This window comes from Oryzias latipes, chromosome 17 (assembly GCF_002234675.1).
Source record: "Oryzias latipes chromosome 17, ASM223467v1".
In the NCBI taxonomy this organism is placed as follows: Eukaryota; Metazoa; Chordata; class Actinopteri; order Beloniformes; family Adrianichthyidae; genus Oryzias; species Oryzias latipes.
The window spans coordinates 31,263,636-31,281,182 of NC_019875.2; the positions used below are offsets into that span (position 1 = coordinate 31,263,636).

General features: G+C 46.9%; 1 protein-coding gene across 1 annotated transcript in view; it reads left to right on the top strand.

Annotated features, from left to right (window-relative positions):
• Positions 1-17,547, top strand: part of LOC101171898 (collagen alpha-1(XI) chain-like) — a 75,762-nt gene that overhangs the window by 38,393 nt on the left and 19,822 nt on the right. Inside the window, exons 32-58 of the mRNA XM_023965025.1 lie at positions 4,622-4,675; positions 5,051-5,095; positions 5,280-5,333; positions 5,441-5,485; positions 5,868-5,921; positions 6,010-6,063; positions 6,613-6,666; positions 7,633-7,740; positions 7,848-7,937; positions 8,157-8,210; positions 11,097-11,204; positions 11,292-11,399; positions 12,073-12,126; positions 12,411-12,464; positions 13,032-13,139; positions 14,380-14,433; positions 14,577-14,630; positions 14,716-14,769; positions 14,917-14,970; positions 15,115-15,222; positions 15,333-15,386; positions 15,557-15,610; positions 15,880-15,933; positions 16,545-16,598; positions 16,888-16,995; positions 17,223-17,276; positions 17,413-17,466. Of these exons, the coding sequence (XP_023820793.1) occupies positions 4,622-4,675; positions 5,051-5,095; positions 5,280-5,333; positions 5,441-5,485; positions 5,868-5,921; positions 6,010-6,063; positions 6,613-6,666; positions 7,633-7,740; positions 7,848-7,937; positions 8,157-8,210; positions 11,097-11,204; positions 11,292-11,399; positions 12,073-12,126; positions 12,411-12,464; positions 13,032-13,139; positions 14,380-14,433; positions 14,577-14,630; positions 14,716-14,769; positions 14,917-14,970; positions 15,115-15,222; positions 15,333-15,386; positions 15,557-15,610; positions 15,880-15,933; positions 16,545-16,598; positions 16,888-16,995; positions 17,223-17,276; positions 17,413-17,466 (1,800 nt within the window). The remainder of the gene's footprint in view (positions 1-4,621; positions 4,676-5,050; positions 5,096-5,279; positions 5,334-5,440; positions 5,486-5,867; positions 5,922-6,009; positions 6,064-6,612; positions 6,667-7,632; positions 7,741-7,847; positions 7,938-8,156; positions 8,211-11,096; positions 11,205-11,291; positions 11,400-12,072; positions 12,127-12,410; positions 12,465-13,031; positions 13,140-14,379; positions 14,434-14,576; positions 14,631-14,715; positions 14,770-14,916; positions 14,971-15,114; positions 15,223-15,332; positions 15,387-15,556; positions 15,611-15,879; positions 15,934-16,544; positions 16,599-16,887; positions 16,996-17,222; positions 17,277-17,412; positions 17,467-17,547) is intronic.

Below are 17,547 nucleotides of genomic sequence, written 5' to 3' on the forward strand. Positions count from 1 at the left end.
TGTTCAACTGCTGTTCCTCTGCTGTTCAACTGCTGTTCCTCTGCTGTTCAACTGCTGTTCCACTGCTATTCAACTGCTATTCCACTGCTGTTCCTCTGCTGTTCAACTGCTGTTCCTCTGCTGTTCAACTGCTATTCCACTGCTATTCCACTGCTTTTCCTCTGTTGTTCCACTGCTGTTCAACTGCTATTCCACTGCTGTTCCTCTGCTGTTCAACTGCTGTTCCTCTGCTGTTCAACTGCTGTTCCACTGCTATTCAACTGCTGTTCCACTGCTGTTCCTCTGCTGTTCCTCTGCTGTTCAACTGCTATTCCACTGCTGTTCCTCTGCTGTTCAACTGCTATTCCACTGCTGTTCCTCTGCTGTTCAACTGCTGTTCCTCTGCTGTTCCACTGCTGTTCCACTGCTATTCAACTGCTGTTCCACTGCTGTTCCTCTGCTGTTCCACTGCTATTCAACTGCTGTTCCACTGCTGTTCCTCTGCTGTTCCTCTGCTGTTCAACTGCTATTCCACTGCTGTTCCTCTGCTGTTCAACTGCTGTTCCTCTGCTGTTCAACTGCTATTCCACTGCTATTCCACTGCTTTTCCTCTGTTGTTCCACTGCTGTTCAACTGCTATTCCACTGCTGTTCCTCTGCTGTTCAACTGCTGTTCCTCTGCTGTTCAACTGCTATTCCACTGCTATTCCACTGCTTTTCCTCTGTTGTTCCACTGCTGTTCCACTGCTATTCAACTGCTGTTCCTCTGTTGTTCCACTGCTGTTCCACTGCTATTCAACTGCTGTTCCACTGCTATTCCACTGCTATTCAACTGCTGTTCCTCTGCTGTTTCACTGCTGTCCCCCTGCTGTTCCAACTGTTATTCCACTCCTGTTCAACTGCTGTTCCACTGCTGTTCCTCTGTTGTTCGTCCACTGTTCCGTTGCTATTCCACTGCTGTTCAACCGCCGTTCCTCTGCTATTCAACTGCTGTTCAACTGCTATTCCACTGCTGTTCCTCTGTTGTTCCACTGCTGTTCCACTGACATTCAACTGCTGTTTCTCTTCTGTTCCACAGCTGTTCCACTGCTATTCAACTGCTGTCCAACCGCTGTTCCTCTGCTGTTCCTCTGTTGTTCCTCTGCTGTTCCACTGTTGTTCCTCTGCTATTCTGCTGCTATCCCACTGCTATTCAACTGATGTTCCTCTGCTGTTCAAATGCTGTTCCACTGCTGTCCCTCTGCTGTTCAACTGCTATTCCACTGCTGTTCCTCTGTTATTCCACTGCTGTTCCACTGCTATTCAACTGCTGTTCCTCTGCTGTTCCACTGCTGTTCCACTGCTATTCAACTGCTGTCCAACCACTGTTCCTCTGCTGTTCCTCTGTTGTTCCTCTGCTGTTCCACTGCTATTCCACTGCTATTCAACTGCTGTTCCACTGCTATTCAACTGCTATTCAACTGCTGTTCCTCTGCTGTTCCCCTGCTGTCCCTCTGCTGTTCCTCTGCTGTTATTCCACTCGTGTTCAACTGATGATCTTCTGCTGTTCCTCTGTTATTCCTCCACTGTTCCGTTGCTATTCCACTGCTATTCAACTGCTGTTCCTCTGCTGTTCAACTGCTGTTCAACTGCTATTCCACTGCTGTTCCACTGCTGTTCCTCTGCTGTTCAACTGCTATTCCACTGCTGTTCCTCTGCTGTTCAACTGCTGTTCCTCTGCTGTTCAACTGCTATTCCACTGCTATTCCACTGCTGTCCAACCACTGTTCCTCTGCTGTTCCTCTGTTGTTCCTCTGCTGTTCCACTGCTATTCCACTGCTATTCAACTGCTGTTCCTCTGCTGTTCCACTGTTGTCCCTCTGCTGTTCCAACTGTTATTCCACTCCTGTTCAACTGCTGTTCCTCTGCTGTTCTTCTGTTGTTCCTCCACTGTTCCGTTGCTATTCCACTGGTATTCAACTGCTGTTCCTCTGCTGTTCAACTGCTGTTCAACTGCTATTCCACTGCTGTTCCTCTGCTGTTCAACTGCTGTTCAACTGCTATTTCACTGCTGTTCCACTGCTATTCAACTGCTGTTCCACTGCTGTTCCTCTGCTGTTCAACTGCTGTTCAACTGCTATTTCACTGCTGTTCCACTGCTGTTCCTCTGCTGTTCAACTGCTATTCCACTGCTGTTCCTCTGCTGTTCAACTGCTGTTCCTCTGCTGTTCAACTGCTATTCCACTGCTTTTCCTCTGTTGTTCCACTGCTGTTCCACTGCTATTCAACTGCTGTTCCTCTGTTGTTCCTCTGCTGTTCCACTGCTTTTCCACTGCTATTCAACTGCTGTTCCACTGCTATTCCACTGCTATTCAACTGCTGTTCCTCTGCTGTTTCACTGCTGTCCCCCTGCTGTTCCAACTGTTATTCCACTCCTGTTCAACTGCTGTTCCACTGCTGTTCCTCTGTTGTTCGTCCACTGTTCCGTTGCTATTCCACTGCTGTTCAACCGCCGTTCCTCTGCTATTCAACTGCTGTTCAACTGCTATTCCACTGCTGTTCCTCTGTTGTTCCACTGCTGTTCCACTGACATTCAACTGCTGTTTCTCTGCTGTTCCACAGCTGTTCCACTGCTATTCAACTGCTGTCCAACCGCTGTTCCTCTGCTGTTCCTCTGTTGTTCCTCTGCTGTTCCACTGTTGTTCCTCTGCTATTCTGCTGCTATCCCACTGCTATTCAACTGATGTTCCTCTGCTGTTCAAATGCTGTTCCACTGCTGTCCCTCTGCTGTTCAACTGCTATTCCACTGCTGTTCCTCTGTTATTCCACTGCTGTTCCACTGCTATTCAACTGCTGTTCCTCTGCTGTTCCACTGCTATTCAACTGCTGTCCAACCACTGTTCCTCTGCTGTTCCTCTGTTGTTCCTCTGCTGTTCCACTGCTATTCCACTGCTATTCAACTGCTGTTCCACTGCTATTCAACTGCTATTCAACTGCTGTTCCTCTGCTGTTCCCCTGCTGTCCCTCTGCTGTTCAACCGCTGTTATTCCACTCGTGTTCAACTGATGATCTTCTGCTGTTCCTCTGTTATTCCTCCACTGTTCCGTTGCTATTCCACTGCTATTCAACTGCTGTTCCTCTGCTGTTCAACTGCTGTTCAACTGCTATTCCACTGCTGTTCCACTGCTGTTCCTCTGCTGTTCAACTGCTATTCCACTGCTGTTCCTCTGCTGTTCAACTGCTATTCCACTGCTATTCCACTGCTGTCCAACCACTGTTCCTCTGCTGTTCCTCTGTTGTTCCTCTGCTGTTCCACTGCTATTCCACTGCTATTCAACTGCTGTTCCTCTGCTGTTCCACTGTTGTCCCTCTGCTGTTCCAACTGTTATTCCACTCCTGTTCAACTGCTGTTCCTCTGCTGTTCTTCTGTTGTTCCTCCACTGTTCTGTTGCTATTCCACTGGTATTCAACTGCTGTTCCTCTGCTGTTCAACTGCTGTTCAACTGCTATTCCACTGCTGTTCCTCTGCTGTTCAACGGCTATTCCACTGCTGTTCCTCTGCTGTTCAACTGCTGTTCCTCTGCTGTTCAACTGCTATTCCACTGCTGTTCCACTGGTGTTCCACTGCTTTTCCACTGCTGTTCCTCTGTTGTTCCTCTGCTGTTCAACTGCTGTTCCTCTGCTGTTCAACTGCTGTTCAACTGCTGTTCAACTGCTGTTCAACTGTTGTTCCACTGCTGTTCAACCGCTGTTCTTCTGCTTTTCCACTGCTGTTCCACTGCTGTTCCTCTGTTGTTCCTCCACTGTTCTGTTGCTATTCCACTGCTATTCAACTGCTGTTCCAGTGCTGTTCCTCTGCTGTTCAACTGATATACCACTGCTGTTCCTCTGTTTTTCCTCTGCTGTTCAACTGTTATTCAACTGCTGTTCCACTGCTATTCCACTGCTGTTCCTCTGTTGTTCCACTGCTGTTCCACTGCTATTCAACTGCTGTTTCTCTGCTGTTCCACTGCTGTTCCACTGCTATTCCACTGCTGTCCAACCACTGTTCCTCTGCTGTTCCTCTGTTGTTCCTCTGCTGTTCCACTGCTATTCCACTGCTATTCAACTGCTGTTCCACTGCTATTCCACTGCTATTCAACTGCTGTTCCTCTGCTGTTCCACTGCTGTCCCTCTGCTGTTCCAACTGTTATTCCACTCCTGTTCAGCTGCTGTTCCTCTGTTGTTCCTCTGTTGTTCCTCCACTGTTCCGTTGCTATTCCTCTGCTGTTCAACTGCTATTCCACTGCTGTTCCACTGCTGTTCCTCTGCTGTTCAACTGCTGTTCCACTGCTGTTCCACTGCTGTTCCTCTGTTGTTCCTCTGCTGTTCAACTGCTGTTCCTCTGCTGTTCAACTGCTGTTCAACTGTTGTTCCACTGCTGTTCAACCGCTGTTCCTCTGCTGTTCAACTGCTGTTCCTCAGCTGTTCCTCTGCTGTTAAACTCCTGTTCCTCTGTGAGAAGCAGACTCTGCTGCTGGGGCTTTAAAAGTCTCCATAAGTTCTTGTTTAGGGTTCCACTCCCTCATAGTTATCAAAGCTCCTCCTGCTTCTTTTTACCTCTCAGAGACGTCTTCACTGTGATTCTAAAGTCAATCTTCTTTCATTTTCTCCTTTGCCGGCAGGGCTCCAACGGATTTCCCGGCTTTCCCGGAGCAAACGGGGAAAAAGGAGCAAGGGTGAGAAAATTCTAGCAGCAGCTTTTTGTCTTTAGAGTATTTCTCCGTGAATGAATCCTGAAGATTTGTGTCCTGATTATATGAGGATATGAGTGGATGGATGGATGGATAAATAGATGGATGGATGGATGATTAGTGTTTCTGAATGATTGGGGTTGTTTCTGACCAGAAAGGCTGATGGTTGCTCTCAGAAAGGCACGGCGCCGACAGCACTTCCACTGACCGTCCAGGCTGCTGAGGAATCTGATCGATCTGATAATTTATCTCGTTCCACTTATGTGCTGATGGTTCAATTCCGTCTCTGACATCAAATCTTGCGGTTCACTCGAGAAGTTATTTTGTTTTACTCAAAGCTCTTTTGTTTGTTTTTCTCAGGGAATTGCTGGAAAATCGGGCCCCAGAGGCCAACGCGGCCCCACGGTAAGCAGCCTGAAGGTTTTTCCCACTCAAAAAAACATTTTCCACTTCAGTGACTCCACGTGTTTTAATGGAAAAACATCGTGGCTGCCACACTAGTGTGTTCTGTACATCATGACGGAACATGCAGGAGTTCAGTGACAGAAGCGATTGACTGCATTTTTAATGCTTTGTGTGAAAAATCAAGGGTCCACGAGGAGGACGAGGACCACGAGGGCCGACCGGGAAACCAGGAGCAAAGGTAAACACCAGGTGTAGGTTTGGAAAGTTCAGGTTAAAGCTTCTCTGTGTTTCTTTCTGTGTTTTTGTCCATTTTTATCTTCATCATTTGTAATATTTTCCTTTCAGGGTACCTCAGGGACTGACGGACCTCCAGGCCAACCCGGAGAACAGGTTAGTGCCTCTTTCAGTTTTTGCTGTTTCGTCATTTTTACAGGTTTCACTGAAGCACTTGTCTTTGATAAAGCTTCTGTTTCTGTCTGAAGAATTATTGGTTTTCATCAAGATCATTAATATTATAAAATATTATTTAAGGTTTTTGATCATTTTTGCTTCTACTGCTAAAAATACAAAAGCACCAAACTGAACATGAATCATTCTGGAGTTAGAATCACCGTTGCTTTGAGAATATTCTTTTATCGTTGTATGTCACTCTAGTTCGTTGCGTCGTTACAGTCATTATACTGTTTGCTGTTATTATGTCAGTAGTTGTAATAATTCATTTATTTAATCATCTTCTTACTCATTTTTTTTTCTTCTTTACCTGTAATTCCAGGGGCCTCAGGGGCCGCAGGGACCCGTGGGTATGCCCGGACCCAAAGGACCAAATGTAAGCGTTTTCTGTGAGCCTGAAGCCTGCCCCGCTTTCAGAACCTTTACATGTCTTCATCACCACAAACTTTCTTCTTCTCTTTAAGGGCCCCCCAGGAAAAGACGGGCTGCCCGGCCATCCGGGGCAGAGAGGGGAAACGGTGAGTTGGGGGGTCATGTGACCATGAACACAGCACACAGACTCAGTCAAGGTCATTAGAACCAAACAGAGCCTGACCTTAGACGAAACAGGAGAACAAACAGAAACCCTCATCTCTGTAGGCAGATCGGATACAAAGCTGATGGAAAAGTCAGCCTGAAGTAAATCCATATGAATGTGATGCTAAAGAAAAACCATCAATAATAATAATTCCAGCCGTCAGTCAGATGTGGCTCCCACCTCAGCCTTTGATGGACAGACTCTGCAAAAATCACTGAGAAAAGAGCTGATGATGCTCTTTTATGAAGAGTATAGACCATTTGGTTTTTTACATCATTGACACCCCCCAAAGTTACAAACCAAAAGGTAAATGGCGTGTACTTAAACAGTACTCTACCACCTTTACTGCCTCCCAAAGCTCTTTACTGTCCTCTTCAGCACTGATACTATAGTACAATCAGTACAATGAAATCTATAATACCAATCACCACATTTGCTACGATGAGGCTGTTCCTGCAGGACTCACAGCTGTCACTGTTCTCCTCTTCAGGGCTTTCAAGGAAAGACGGGGCCCCCAGGACCCGGAGGTGTGGTTGGACCCCAGGTACGGACACTCAGACATCTGTTTATCATCTGAAACAGAGGCAGAGCCACAGGAAGCTGAGACCACACTTACCTGAGGGAGGGCAGAAGACACTGCATAAAGCCCCCTTTCAGGCCGTCATACACCACGCGGGGTCCAGCTCAGATTAGCTGCCTATCGGTTGGTTGGTGGGGGTTTACATCCAACAGCCCTTTCAGGACTGTTGTTGCACAAGAAGGTCCAGCTGAAATCCAGCTCTGCTCCATCTTGGCTGAATGCTAGTGATCTCCCACTGAGTGCCTCTTATTGTGCACTAGCCTATGCTGCAACAGGACCATGACCCCCCCAGCTCATCCAAAGACGGGTCAAACGCTTTCCCTAACTCCACCAATCACAAGGGGATTTGATGAACAAACTCTCATGATCCCTCAAGCACTGGGTGTAAGGTGTAGAGCTGACTCCCCCTCCCCGGACAGACCAGCAACATCCAGAGACCTGAGGAACTCAGTTGACCTCGTCCACACCAGGAGCTTTAAAATATTTCCACATAAATGTAGTCTGGCTGGTCACCCGAGCCTGAGACGGCTGCTGGAAACATGAGGATGAACAACACAGCAGGCAGATAACAATCTTGGAGGCTCTGCAGACCCCCGCAGACCCCCGTCTTCCTGGTTGGCCCTGCTGGATCCTGCAGCCTCTGCTTCTCAATAAGAATGATGCTATGGTGGCATCCTCGGGATGGGGGCCCGTCTTCTGCCATCAGCAGAGAACTTCAGGGAGAGAATAGAGCAGATGGAGGTTTCAGCTGTGCACACCTGAGAACGGAGACACCAATGCCAGAAAAGAGGAAGACGGATCCTGAAAGTGGATCCGACTGAAGTTCTGAAAAAGCAAAGAGTTTGATTCCTTAAAAAAGGTTTCCATCAAAGTTCAGTCGGTCTGCTGAGTCAAAACCATCGATCTTAATGAGTATGTTGTTCATGAAAGGGACCAACTGGAGAGACAGGACCAAGTGGAGAACGGGGACATCCAGGCTCCCCAGGTCCACCTGGTGAGCAAGGTCTACCGGGAGCTGCAGGAAAAGAGGGTGGAAAGGTCTGTCAAAGTTTTTGTCAGAAGTCAACAGTATTTAATGGCTCCGTCTGATTATTCTGCTGCACCTTTAAAGGCATGGAAAGTTCCCTCATCAATCTCATCCACAGGGAGATCCGGGTCCCCACGGTCATTCGGGCAAGGTTGGGCCCCCGGGCTTGAGGGGCTTCCAAGGGGCAAGAGGTCTTCCAGGGGCCACGGTAAGAATCCTCACTAACCTAAACAGGAAAAAACTCAGTTCACAAATGCTCCTGCTTTTTATCACAATCACAGTCCAAACCCACTTTTAGGTTTGTTCTCGTTGGCTCTGGTGGAGTTAGGTTAGGCGGGTTGGGTTATGTTAAGTCGAGTACAGTCGAGGTAGTGTGTATGTATACATATGTAGGAAAATAATACCCCGCCCCCTCCTCTGGTTTCAGGGTCCAGCTGGCTTAAAGGGAGGAGAAGGGCCTCAGGGTCCCCCTGGCCCCATTGTAAGTAGCCTGTTGCTATGGTTGCCTGTTTTCTTTCTTTTACAGCAGTCAATTATGTATATAGATCCAGAATGGATCACTGTGAACAAAATGCTTTCATTTCATATCAAAATATGTCTGTAGATAACTGTCACATTGATGATGCTATTTGTAAAACTGATTTACTTTTTATTGTTTTTATTTATTGATAACATCAAACTTATTTCTCTTAGTCATTTTAAAGGAGTTTCGTACATTTCATTGTTTTTTTAGGATGATGTTTTTCTAATAAGCAAAGAAACTTTGTAATTTTCCCAGAATATTTAACAAAAACATTGAAGTAACAGGGAATGAACTTTTTGCCCTTTAAAAAACAACACGTGTGAACATGTGACACGTGTGAGCATGTTACATGTGTGAATATGTGACACGTGTGAACATGTGACCTGTGTCAACATGCAACACGTGTAAACATATAACCGGTGTGAACATGTGACACGTGTGAACATGTGACCTGTGTCAACATGCGACACGTGTAAACATGTGACCTGTGTGAACATGTGACACTAAGGAACATGTGACCTGTGTGAACATGTGACACTAAGGAACATGTGACACTAAGGAACATGTGACCTGTGTGAACATGTGACCTGTGTAAACATGTGACCTGTGTGAACATGTGACCTGTGTGAACATGTGACACTAAGGAACATGTGACCTGTGTGAACATGTGACCTGTGTGAGCATGTGACCTGTGTGAATATGTGACACTAAGGAACATGTGACCTGTGTGAACATGTGACACTAAGGAACATGTGACACTAAGGAACATGTGACCTGTGTAAACATGTGACCTGTGTGAACATGTGACCTGTGTGAACATGTGACACTAAGGAACATGTGACACTAAGGAACATGTGACCAGTGTGAACATGTGACCTGTGTAAACATGTGACCTGTGTGAACATGTGACCTGCGTGAACATGTGACACTAAGGAACATGTGACACTAAGGAACATGTGACACGTTTGAACATTAGACACGTGTGAACATGTGACCTGTGTGAACATGTGACCTGTGTGAACATGTGACCTGTGTGAACATGTGACCTGTGTGAACATGTGACACGTGTGAACATGTGACACTAAGGAACATGTGACCTGTGTGAACATGTGACCTGTGTGAACATGTGACACTAAGGAACATGTGACCTGTGTGAACATGTGACCTGTGTGAACAGGTGACCTGTGTGAACATGTGACACGTGTGAACATGTGACACGTGTGAACATGTGACACTAAGGAAAATGTGACCTGTGTGAACATGTGAAACGTGTAAACATGGGACACATGTAAACATGTGACCTGTGTGAGCATGTGACCTGTGTGAACATGTGACACGTTTGAACATTAGACACCTGTGAACATGTGACCTGTGTGAACATGTGACCTTTGTGAACATGTGACACGTGTGAACATGTGACACCAAGGAACATGTGACCTGTGTGAACATGTGACCTGTGTGAATATGTGACACGTGTGAACATGTGACCTGTGTGAACATGTGACCTGTGTGAACATGTGACCTGTGTGAACATGTGACACTAAGGAACATGTGACCTGTGTGAACATGTGACCCGTGTGAAAATGTGACCTGTGTAAACATGTGAAAAGTGTGAACATGTGACACGTGTGAACATGTGAAACATGTAAATGTGACATGTGTAAACATGTGACACATGTGAACACGTGAACTGTGTAAACATGTGACACGTGTAAACATGTGACCTGTGTGAACATGTGACACGTGTGAACATGTGACCTGTTTGAACACGTGACCCGTGTGAACATATGACCTGTGTGAACATGTGATACATGTAAGCATGTGACAGGTTTAAACATGTGACACATGTAAACATGTGACCGGTGTGAACATGTGACGCATGTGAACATGTGACGCATGTGAACATGTGAAACATGTAAATGTGACATGTATAAACATGTGACACATGTGAACACGTGACCTGTGTAAACATGTGACACGTGTAAACATGTGACCTGTGTGAACATGTGACACGTGTAAACATGTGAGCTGTGTGAACATGTGACACGTTTGAACATTAGACACGTGTGGACATGTGACCAGCTACGCTGTTTCTACCTTAATTACCTCATGGAAGAACAATTGTTCTGTGATTGGTCCCGTACCGTTTTCCTCCCACACTTACCCGTTGCTATAGCAACAGATGAGGCACAGATAGGGTAGTTTGTGTCTTCTGTGTTTGGAAGATCTTGACTTCAGAGAAACTCTTTTAGAAAACCCGTTGAGTGATTGAGCACACATGAATGGGGCTCAGGTCTGCAGCTGCCCCCCCTGCATGATGATAAGCAGAAGACAGGCGGTTTGTTGGATGAAGATCTCCTGCTCACCTCGCCTTCATGTTCAAACAGTCCAAACTTTGGACCCTTACATGTAGGGAGGGGGCAAAAGGTCAGATGCCAGGTCATCACTGTAAATGAGAATTTGTCCTAAACTGCCCCCCCCCCCCAGGTAAAATAAAGGTTAGATTAAAAAAGAATATAATAAACAGATGTTGGTGCGATGGATTTTATAGATGCATACACGTTCTTCATCGTGCTGCTCAAGGATCTGTTCAGAAACATTGAGGGGGGTCATTCCTGCATTTCCTGTGCAGGAATGACTTTGGCGGGACCTCAGCGTTTCTTCCTCCCAAAGAGGAGGAGTGGCCCGGGTCCCTCCTGCAGCTTCAGCGCTAGCGGGTTATGATGAAGACGATATGACTCGTCAGAGTCTTCCTCACTGCTGCTCCCAACATCTGTTCAGGAAAAGAGCAGCATTTCTATCTGGTCCAACATGAAGCTGATACTAAATAACTTTTACCAACAGGGTTCTCCTGGAGAAAGAGGACCAGCGGGTCCTGGAGGTCCCATTGGTCAGACGGGTCGAAACGGTCCACAGGGACCACCCGGTCCTGCAGGGGAAAAGGGTGGCCCCGTGAGTGTTACATGTTGTCTCCGGTTGAGGATCAACTCTCCTGGTTTCTGAGGTGCATGTCTGTGATGATGATATGATGATCCACAGGGAGAGAAAGGCGACTTGGGTCCGGCTGGCCGTGATGGGATTCAAGGGCCTGTAGGTCTTCCTGGACCAGCTGGTCCTCAGGGTCCACCTGGAGAAGATGGTGACAAGGTAAAGGATCTGGTACTCGCTGTTCCCCCTTCAGCGATGTTCTTCACAATATTTCACGCCGAAGATTTGGTTAGATTTGTTTTTAAAGACAATTCATCTACACATAAGAAGAAATTGTGTCTGTGTGTGGGTGCGTGTGTGCGTGTGTGCATGTGTACGTCTGTGTGCGTTTGTGTGCATGTGTGCGTGTATGTGCATGTGTGCGTCTGTGTGCGTGTGTGCATGCGTGCGTATGTGTGCATTTGTGCGTCTGTGTGCGTGTGTGCATGCGTGCGTATGCGTGCGTATGTGTGCATTTGTGCGTCTGTGTGCGTGTGTGCATGCGTGCGTATGTGTGCATGTGTGCGTCTGTGTGCGTGTGTGCATGCGTGCGTATGTGTGCGTGTGTGTGCATGTGTGCGTCTGTGTGCGTGTGTGCATGTGTGCGTCTGTGTGCATCTGTGTGCATGTGTGCGTCTGTGTGTGTGTGTGCGTCTGTGTGCATGTGTGCGTGCGTGTGCATGTGTGCGTCTGTGTGCATGTGTGCGTCTGTGTGCGTGTGTGCATGTGTGCGTCTGTGTGCATGTGTGCGTGTGTATGCATGTGTGCGTGTGTGTGCGTGTGTGCATGAATGCGTCTGTGTGCATGTGTGCGTCTGTGTGCGTGTGTGTGCATGTGTGTGTGTGTTCCACAGGGGGAGGTTGGAGGACCTGGACAGAAGGGAGGCAAAGGAGACAAAGGCGAGCGTGTGAGTCCTCCTCCTCCACCACCCACTTCATGTTCATGTCAAAGTGATGGACAGCCGACTGCAAAGAGCTCAGAATACAAAGTAGAACAAAAACATGTAGAAGTTTTTATTCACAGAAATGAAAAGTAATTCTAGTTTCTAGTTTTACTTCCAGGTTTTTGATTTGATTAACTTATGGAATAGATGAAACTTTGAGGTCTTCATGAATAGATCTTCACTATTTTCAAGTGTACTTGCAATATTTTTAATGAAAAATTAACCCCCCCTTGTTTCATTTCCCTCAGGGTCCACCAGGCCCCATGGGTTCCCAGGGCGTGGTTGGGGCTCCCGGTCCGGCAGTGAGTTCCACTTTCTCTGGCTCTGTTGAAGCTGAGCCCACTCCCACAGTGACTCTGTGGAAATCAAGACTTTTGTTCAAACAAATCTTTATTGTGGTTTTCAAAACTTTAATAAGCTCCCTTTAAAACATCATTCCACTCTGTCATACAAACAAAAAGGTAGCTCAGTTAAGTCCATGTCACCAGTTAAATGAACGGATAACTTCTATCTCACTTCAAAGACCAGCTGATCAAATCCATGGACAGAGTGAGGAATTCTGGGAGGTTCAGGCTCAGAAAAGAAGACAAAGGAGGAGAATTTCTGTCCCCAACATGAAGACATTTGTTTTTGTCCTTTCTGGATTCTGATGTGAGGATCATCATGTAGTTTATGGCTCCTAATGACAGCGAATGTGTGTTCACAGTCAGTGATCAGGGATCGGCTACCAAACTGACTAAACTCTAGAAAGCCAATGATCCAGACTTTGGGTGGGACTGTCGTCTGTCTTAGTGGGTCTGAGAACAGGATTTTAGAGCTTGGGTTCATAAAGTTCTGATGATGAGATGTTCCACCCGTTCCTCTTGCAGGGGAGCGACGGTGAGCCCGGGCCCAGGGGGCAGCAGGGCATGTTCGGCCAGAAAGGAGACGAAGGACCTCGAGGGTTTCCAGGTCTCCCGGGACCCGTTGGATTGCAGGCAAGTTATCTTTAAAACGAGGATGTTGAAGCGCTCAGATGGATTCGATAACATCAGCAGGTCACCTCCAGAGCCTCAGACCAGCACACGTCCTTCCTTGCAGACCCGCCTCCTTGACACAGCTGCAGGAGAAAAAACGCCGTCTGCTTGTCTGGTCAGATTCAGAGACAGACTTTATCACTGTGATATTATTCCATTTCCACGCATAAATCAATGTTTTAAACTCAGGAATAAATGTGATGCTCATTATTTCTGGTTTAGAAAAATCCAAACCTGTTTGTCGTGGAGGACAGAAATATGAGGAGCTTTCATCAGAAGCTGTTCACGCTCTGACCTCCGTGTCTGATTTTCATGGCAGTCATTGATTTGAAGACGCTTTTCCAGAAATGACCTTCCTGCTGGAGCTGCAGGATGACCTGTTCCTCACATTTCAGAAGGAGCTTCATTTCTTTGGAGGCTTTTCTCTCCACTTTTATGGAAAATCTTCTAAACTGCTGCTTTGCTTTGAATCTCTTCTGGGAAATGAGAGCAGATACTAGAGTGGGTTCATGCTGCTCAGATGAGAGGACTAGAATGTTTTTTCCTTCACACGGACACGTGACATACGGTGTGCACGCTAGACTGTCGCCACCCGCCTACAGCTGGAAGGGTGTGAAATGTGGCAGCGGTGTCAGTCTGCTGAATCCAGACGTTTTCTCTCTCAGCTCGATTCTGATGCACGAAAGACGCGTCATAGAATTCCAGCCGGACACGAACCACAATCAAGACTTTCTCCTTCATTTCTTTTAAATGGTTGGTGCTTCCTAAACTAAACGGGACGCCATCCATGCGCGCGTTTACATGGACTTTCACGGGAAGTGGAGGCTTAAGCACGAGTTCCTGGGGGGGGCAGCTTTAGTCTGAAGGCATTTGTCACTGAATGATTTGATATCTTCTGCTCTCACGTCCCAAGTCCTCCCTCACCTGTGATGAATTAGCTGTCTCCATGGAAACAAAGGGGCCGTCAGTCAACAAAATGGCTGAAAGCTGAGATTGATTTCCATGTCAGCTTGTCACAGTAACTTAGTGCCCTTCAAACTACCTCCATACCAACAGAGCCGCCATCATCCACACGGCAAGAAGCAAAGCCAGCAGCTGCTGCAGTTCCTCTACGGACACAAATGTTCCAGGTTTCCATGATGGAACTCCTTCGTAGAACCCCCCATGTCTGCTGTGTGACCCGTGTTTCTCTTCTTCTCAGGGTTTGCCCGGACCTCCTGGTGAGAAGGGGGAGAACGGAGATGTCGGTGCGATGGTGGGTGGCGACCATCAGAGACAGATGTGGAAAGTTCTGAGAGCTTCAGACTCTCTGGAACCTTTCCCATCTTTATCTGAACGTGCAGAAACTCTCTTTGGTCTCTTGAGCCCCCCTGAACCGTTTTTCTGAAACCATGACAGGGTCCCCCTGGTCCTCCTGGTCCCAGAGGTCCTCAGGGTTCCAGCGGAGCAGATGTACGTCAGCATCAGCTTCCCTTCTTCTCTGCTGAACTTCCCTCAGACAGCAGAAGAAATGAACCTGCTTCTGTTTTCCCTGCAGGGTGCACCCGGTCCTCCTGGAGGTGTAGGTTCCATGGGAGCTGTCGGTGAGAAGGTAAGAACCAGAAACGCGCTGAATTTCTCTCATACCACCTTAAAAATGTGGACATCTTCCTGTGGTTAATTGACCCCCCCCCCCCCCACACACACACACACCTTTATAACGATCTCAGTGAAGTAACGCTTTAATGTGACTTTACAGGGAGAAACTGGTGAGGCTGGAAACCCAGGACCACCCGGAGAGCCTGGCATTGGCGTAAGTGTAACTGTTGATGAACTGCTGTTTGTTTAGGCCTGGGGGGTGGGAGTGGGGGTGGATCCCCTCATTTCCGACCGTCTGACTGGTTTAAAAACAGGGATCTGTTGCCAAGGTAACAGCACTGTCATGCATGTGACGCAGGGACTTCGAGGAGAGATCGGTGAGAAGGGAGAAACTGGCCCCCCGGGAGCAGCTGGACCCCCCGGTGGTCGAGGACCCCCTGGAGATGATGGTCCTAAGGGTAACCCTGTATGTGGACTGAGAGGAAGCAGTGACTGATGGGTGTCATACTGCTGTGCAGCCCCCCTTTGAGGCTCAAAGCTGTGAGTCAAGCTCCGCCCTCTCCTTTGTGTCTACAGGGTCCTGTTGGCTTCCCAGGAGACCCTGGTCCCCCTGGTGAGCCAGGTGTTGCTGTAAGTTCTGCATGATCTTCCAGTTAATGGATGCTTGTTTCACTGATGCGGGTTTGTGTCACAAAAACTACAGAAGAACCTCAAAACTATCAAATGTTTGTTACTTTTGGAAAGGTTTGTGCCTGGTTCTTATTAAAATAGAATCAATAATTCTGTTTACCTGTTTCCAGGGTCTGGACGGTTTACCTGGAGACAAAGGAGACGATGGAGAGGCAGGACAACCGGTGAGTGCGATGGAACCCAAAAACTAAAGTGATTAAAGAGATTTACGACCATCTTGTCCTCCCCATCCTTTTCTTAGCACCTCCTGAAAAAATCCCAAGTGAGAATTTGGAAACTGCATCTGAGATCTGAGAAATAAGAATCTGAAAGTCGTCCATATGTCATATTTTCATGGATCATTAGAAGAAGTCCTTTTCTTGTTTCTAGCAGGGAATTTCGCTGTGAACTCCACCTCAGTTTATGAGGAGTTTTTTTATCTGCTGTCATTTAGGGCCCTCCAGGTCCATCTGGGGAAGCTGGAGTACCAGGACCTCCTGGCAAAAGGGTAAGTGCTTGTTGAAACTCAGTAGAGATGATCCTTCTGCCTTTATTGGATTCTGAGGATCTGAACTCCACATGTTTTATTTATGAAAAAGTATAGAATCATGTATTTATGGCACACACACACAAATGTATATAAATAATGCTAAAAATCTGCTTTTGTTGAAAGTTTTGCTGTATTCTTCTTTGTAGCATCTTTCATTTCCAATAATAAAGCAACTACTGTTTATGGGAAGAATGTTTATTTATGATGCATTACTTTGTTACAACTTTTGTTTAAAACCTGAACTATAACATGACTAAACCGTCTCTCATACAAAGTCAAATGTCATCTTTGTGGGTTTGGGTTCTCCTACTATAAACAGGAAGAGCAGCCAGAACTTTTCAAAAGAGAAGCAATACTTTCAAATAAAGTTACTTTAGTACAAGTAAAAATGAGTCATGAAATACTTCCCTTAGTTAAAGTCCAAATGAAACATTTGAATGCTTGGAACCAGAAAGAGACACAGATCCTAACGGACACACAGAAAAACACACACATCTTGTAGAAGTGTCTGTTTTTTCATTTCCTAAAACTGCTTTTTTGTGTCGGTTGCTGGTTTGTGCGTCTCATAGGGTCCCGTAGGAAGAGCTGGTGCTGACGGCAAACAGGGAGAAAAAGGATCCAAGGTACGTTCCTGGAGAGCAAACACAATCATTTCCTTAGGATAATGTGGGTCATTTACGGTCGATCAAATGACCAGCAGACATGCTGCGACCAGAAGATCAGTTAGAAACCCTCTGTTAGCCGCTCTCCAGTCCTCTGACTCTGAATGGGAAGGAAGATACAAACCCGTCCGTCCGTCCGTCCGTCCCGCTCTGCTTCTTCTCCACTTGTTTTCATCCCTAAATTTAGTAGAATTGAATTTCTCTATCAGCTGTCAGGAGCATCTCGCCATGTTCTACCTTTGGTTTGTAGGGAGATCCCGGAGCAGAAGGACCTGCTGGAAAAACTGGGCCTGTGGGACCTCAAGGCCCCCCTGGAAAGCCTGGTGCTGAGGGTTTGCGTGGGATCCCTGGCCCTGTTGTGAGTTTTTTAGTGGCGTGTATTTCAGAGACCGTCTGCATTGGCTTGTTGGTTGGAGTGTAAATAATGGCTGGGACACATTTGACCCGCCTGCAGGATTTATGGCAGGTTATAGAGAGGATGCAAACCTCAGTCAAGCTCCTCAGTCCAGTTTAGACTCAGACCAAGTCATCGTCCATCATGGTCCTCGGATTAACGAAGAAGCTGTTGATTCCATTTTCCCCCAGGGTGAACAAGGACTCCCTGGTGCTTCTGGTCAAGATGGCCCCCCTGGACCAATTGTGAGACATACTTTTGTTCATTCCTGGTCTGGGAGTATGGTTTGATTCCTGTTTGAAAGCTGTTCAGGAAAAAGAATGAAAACCTTCCCTCTCTGCTAGAGTTAAGTTCCTTCAAAAACAGAGTTTTCTTTCCCAGGGACCCCCGGGACTTCCTGGAATGAAAGGTGACTCGGGATCAAAAGGAGAAAAGGCAAGACATCATTTTCATCTGCTCCTCATTGCTCCTGTTTATTGAACTGGACCTTCTGCAGACTTACCTCATGAGGAAACC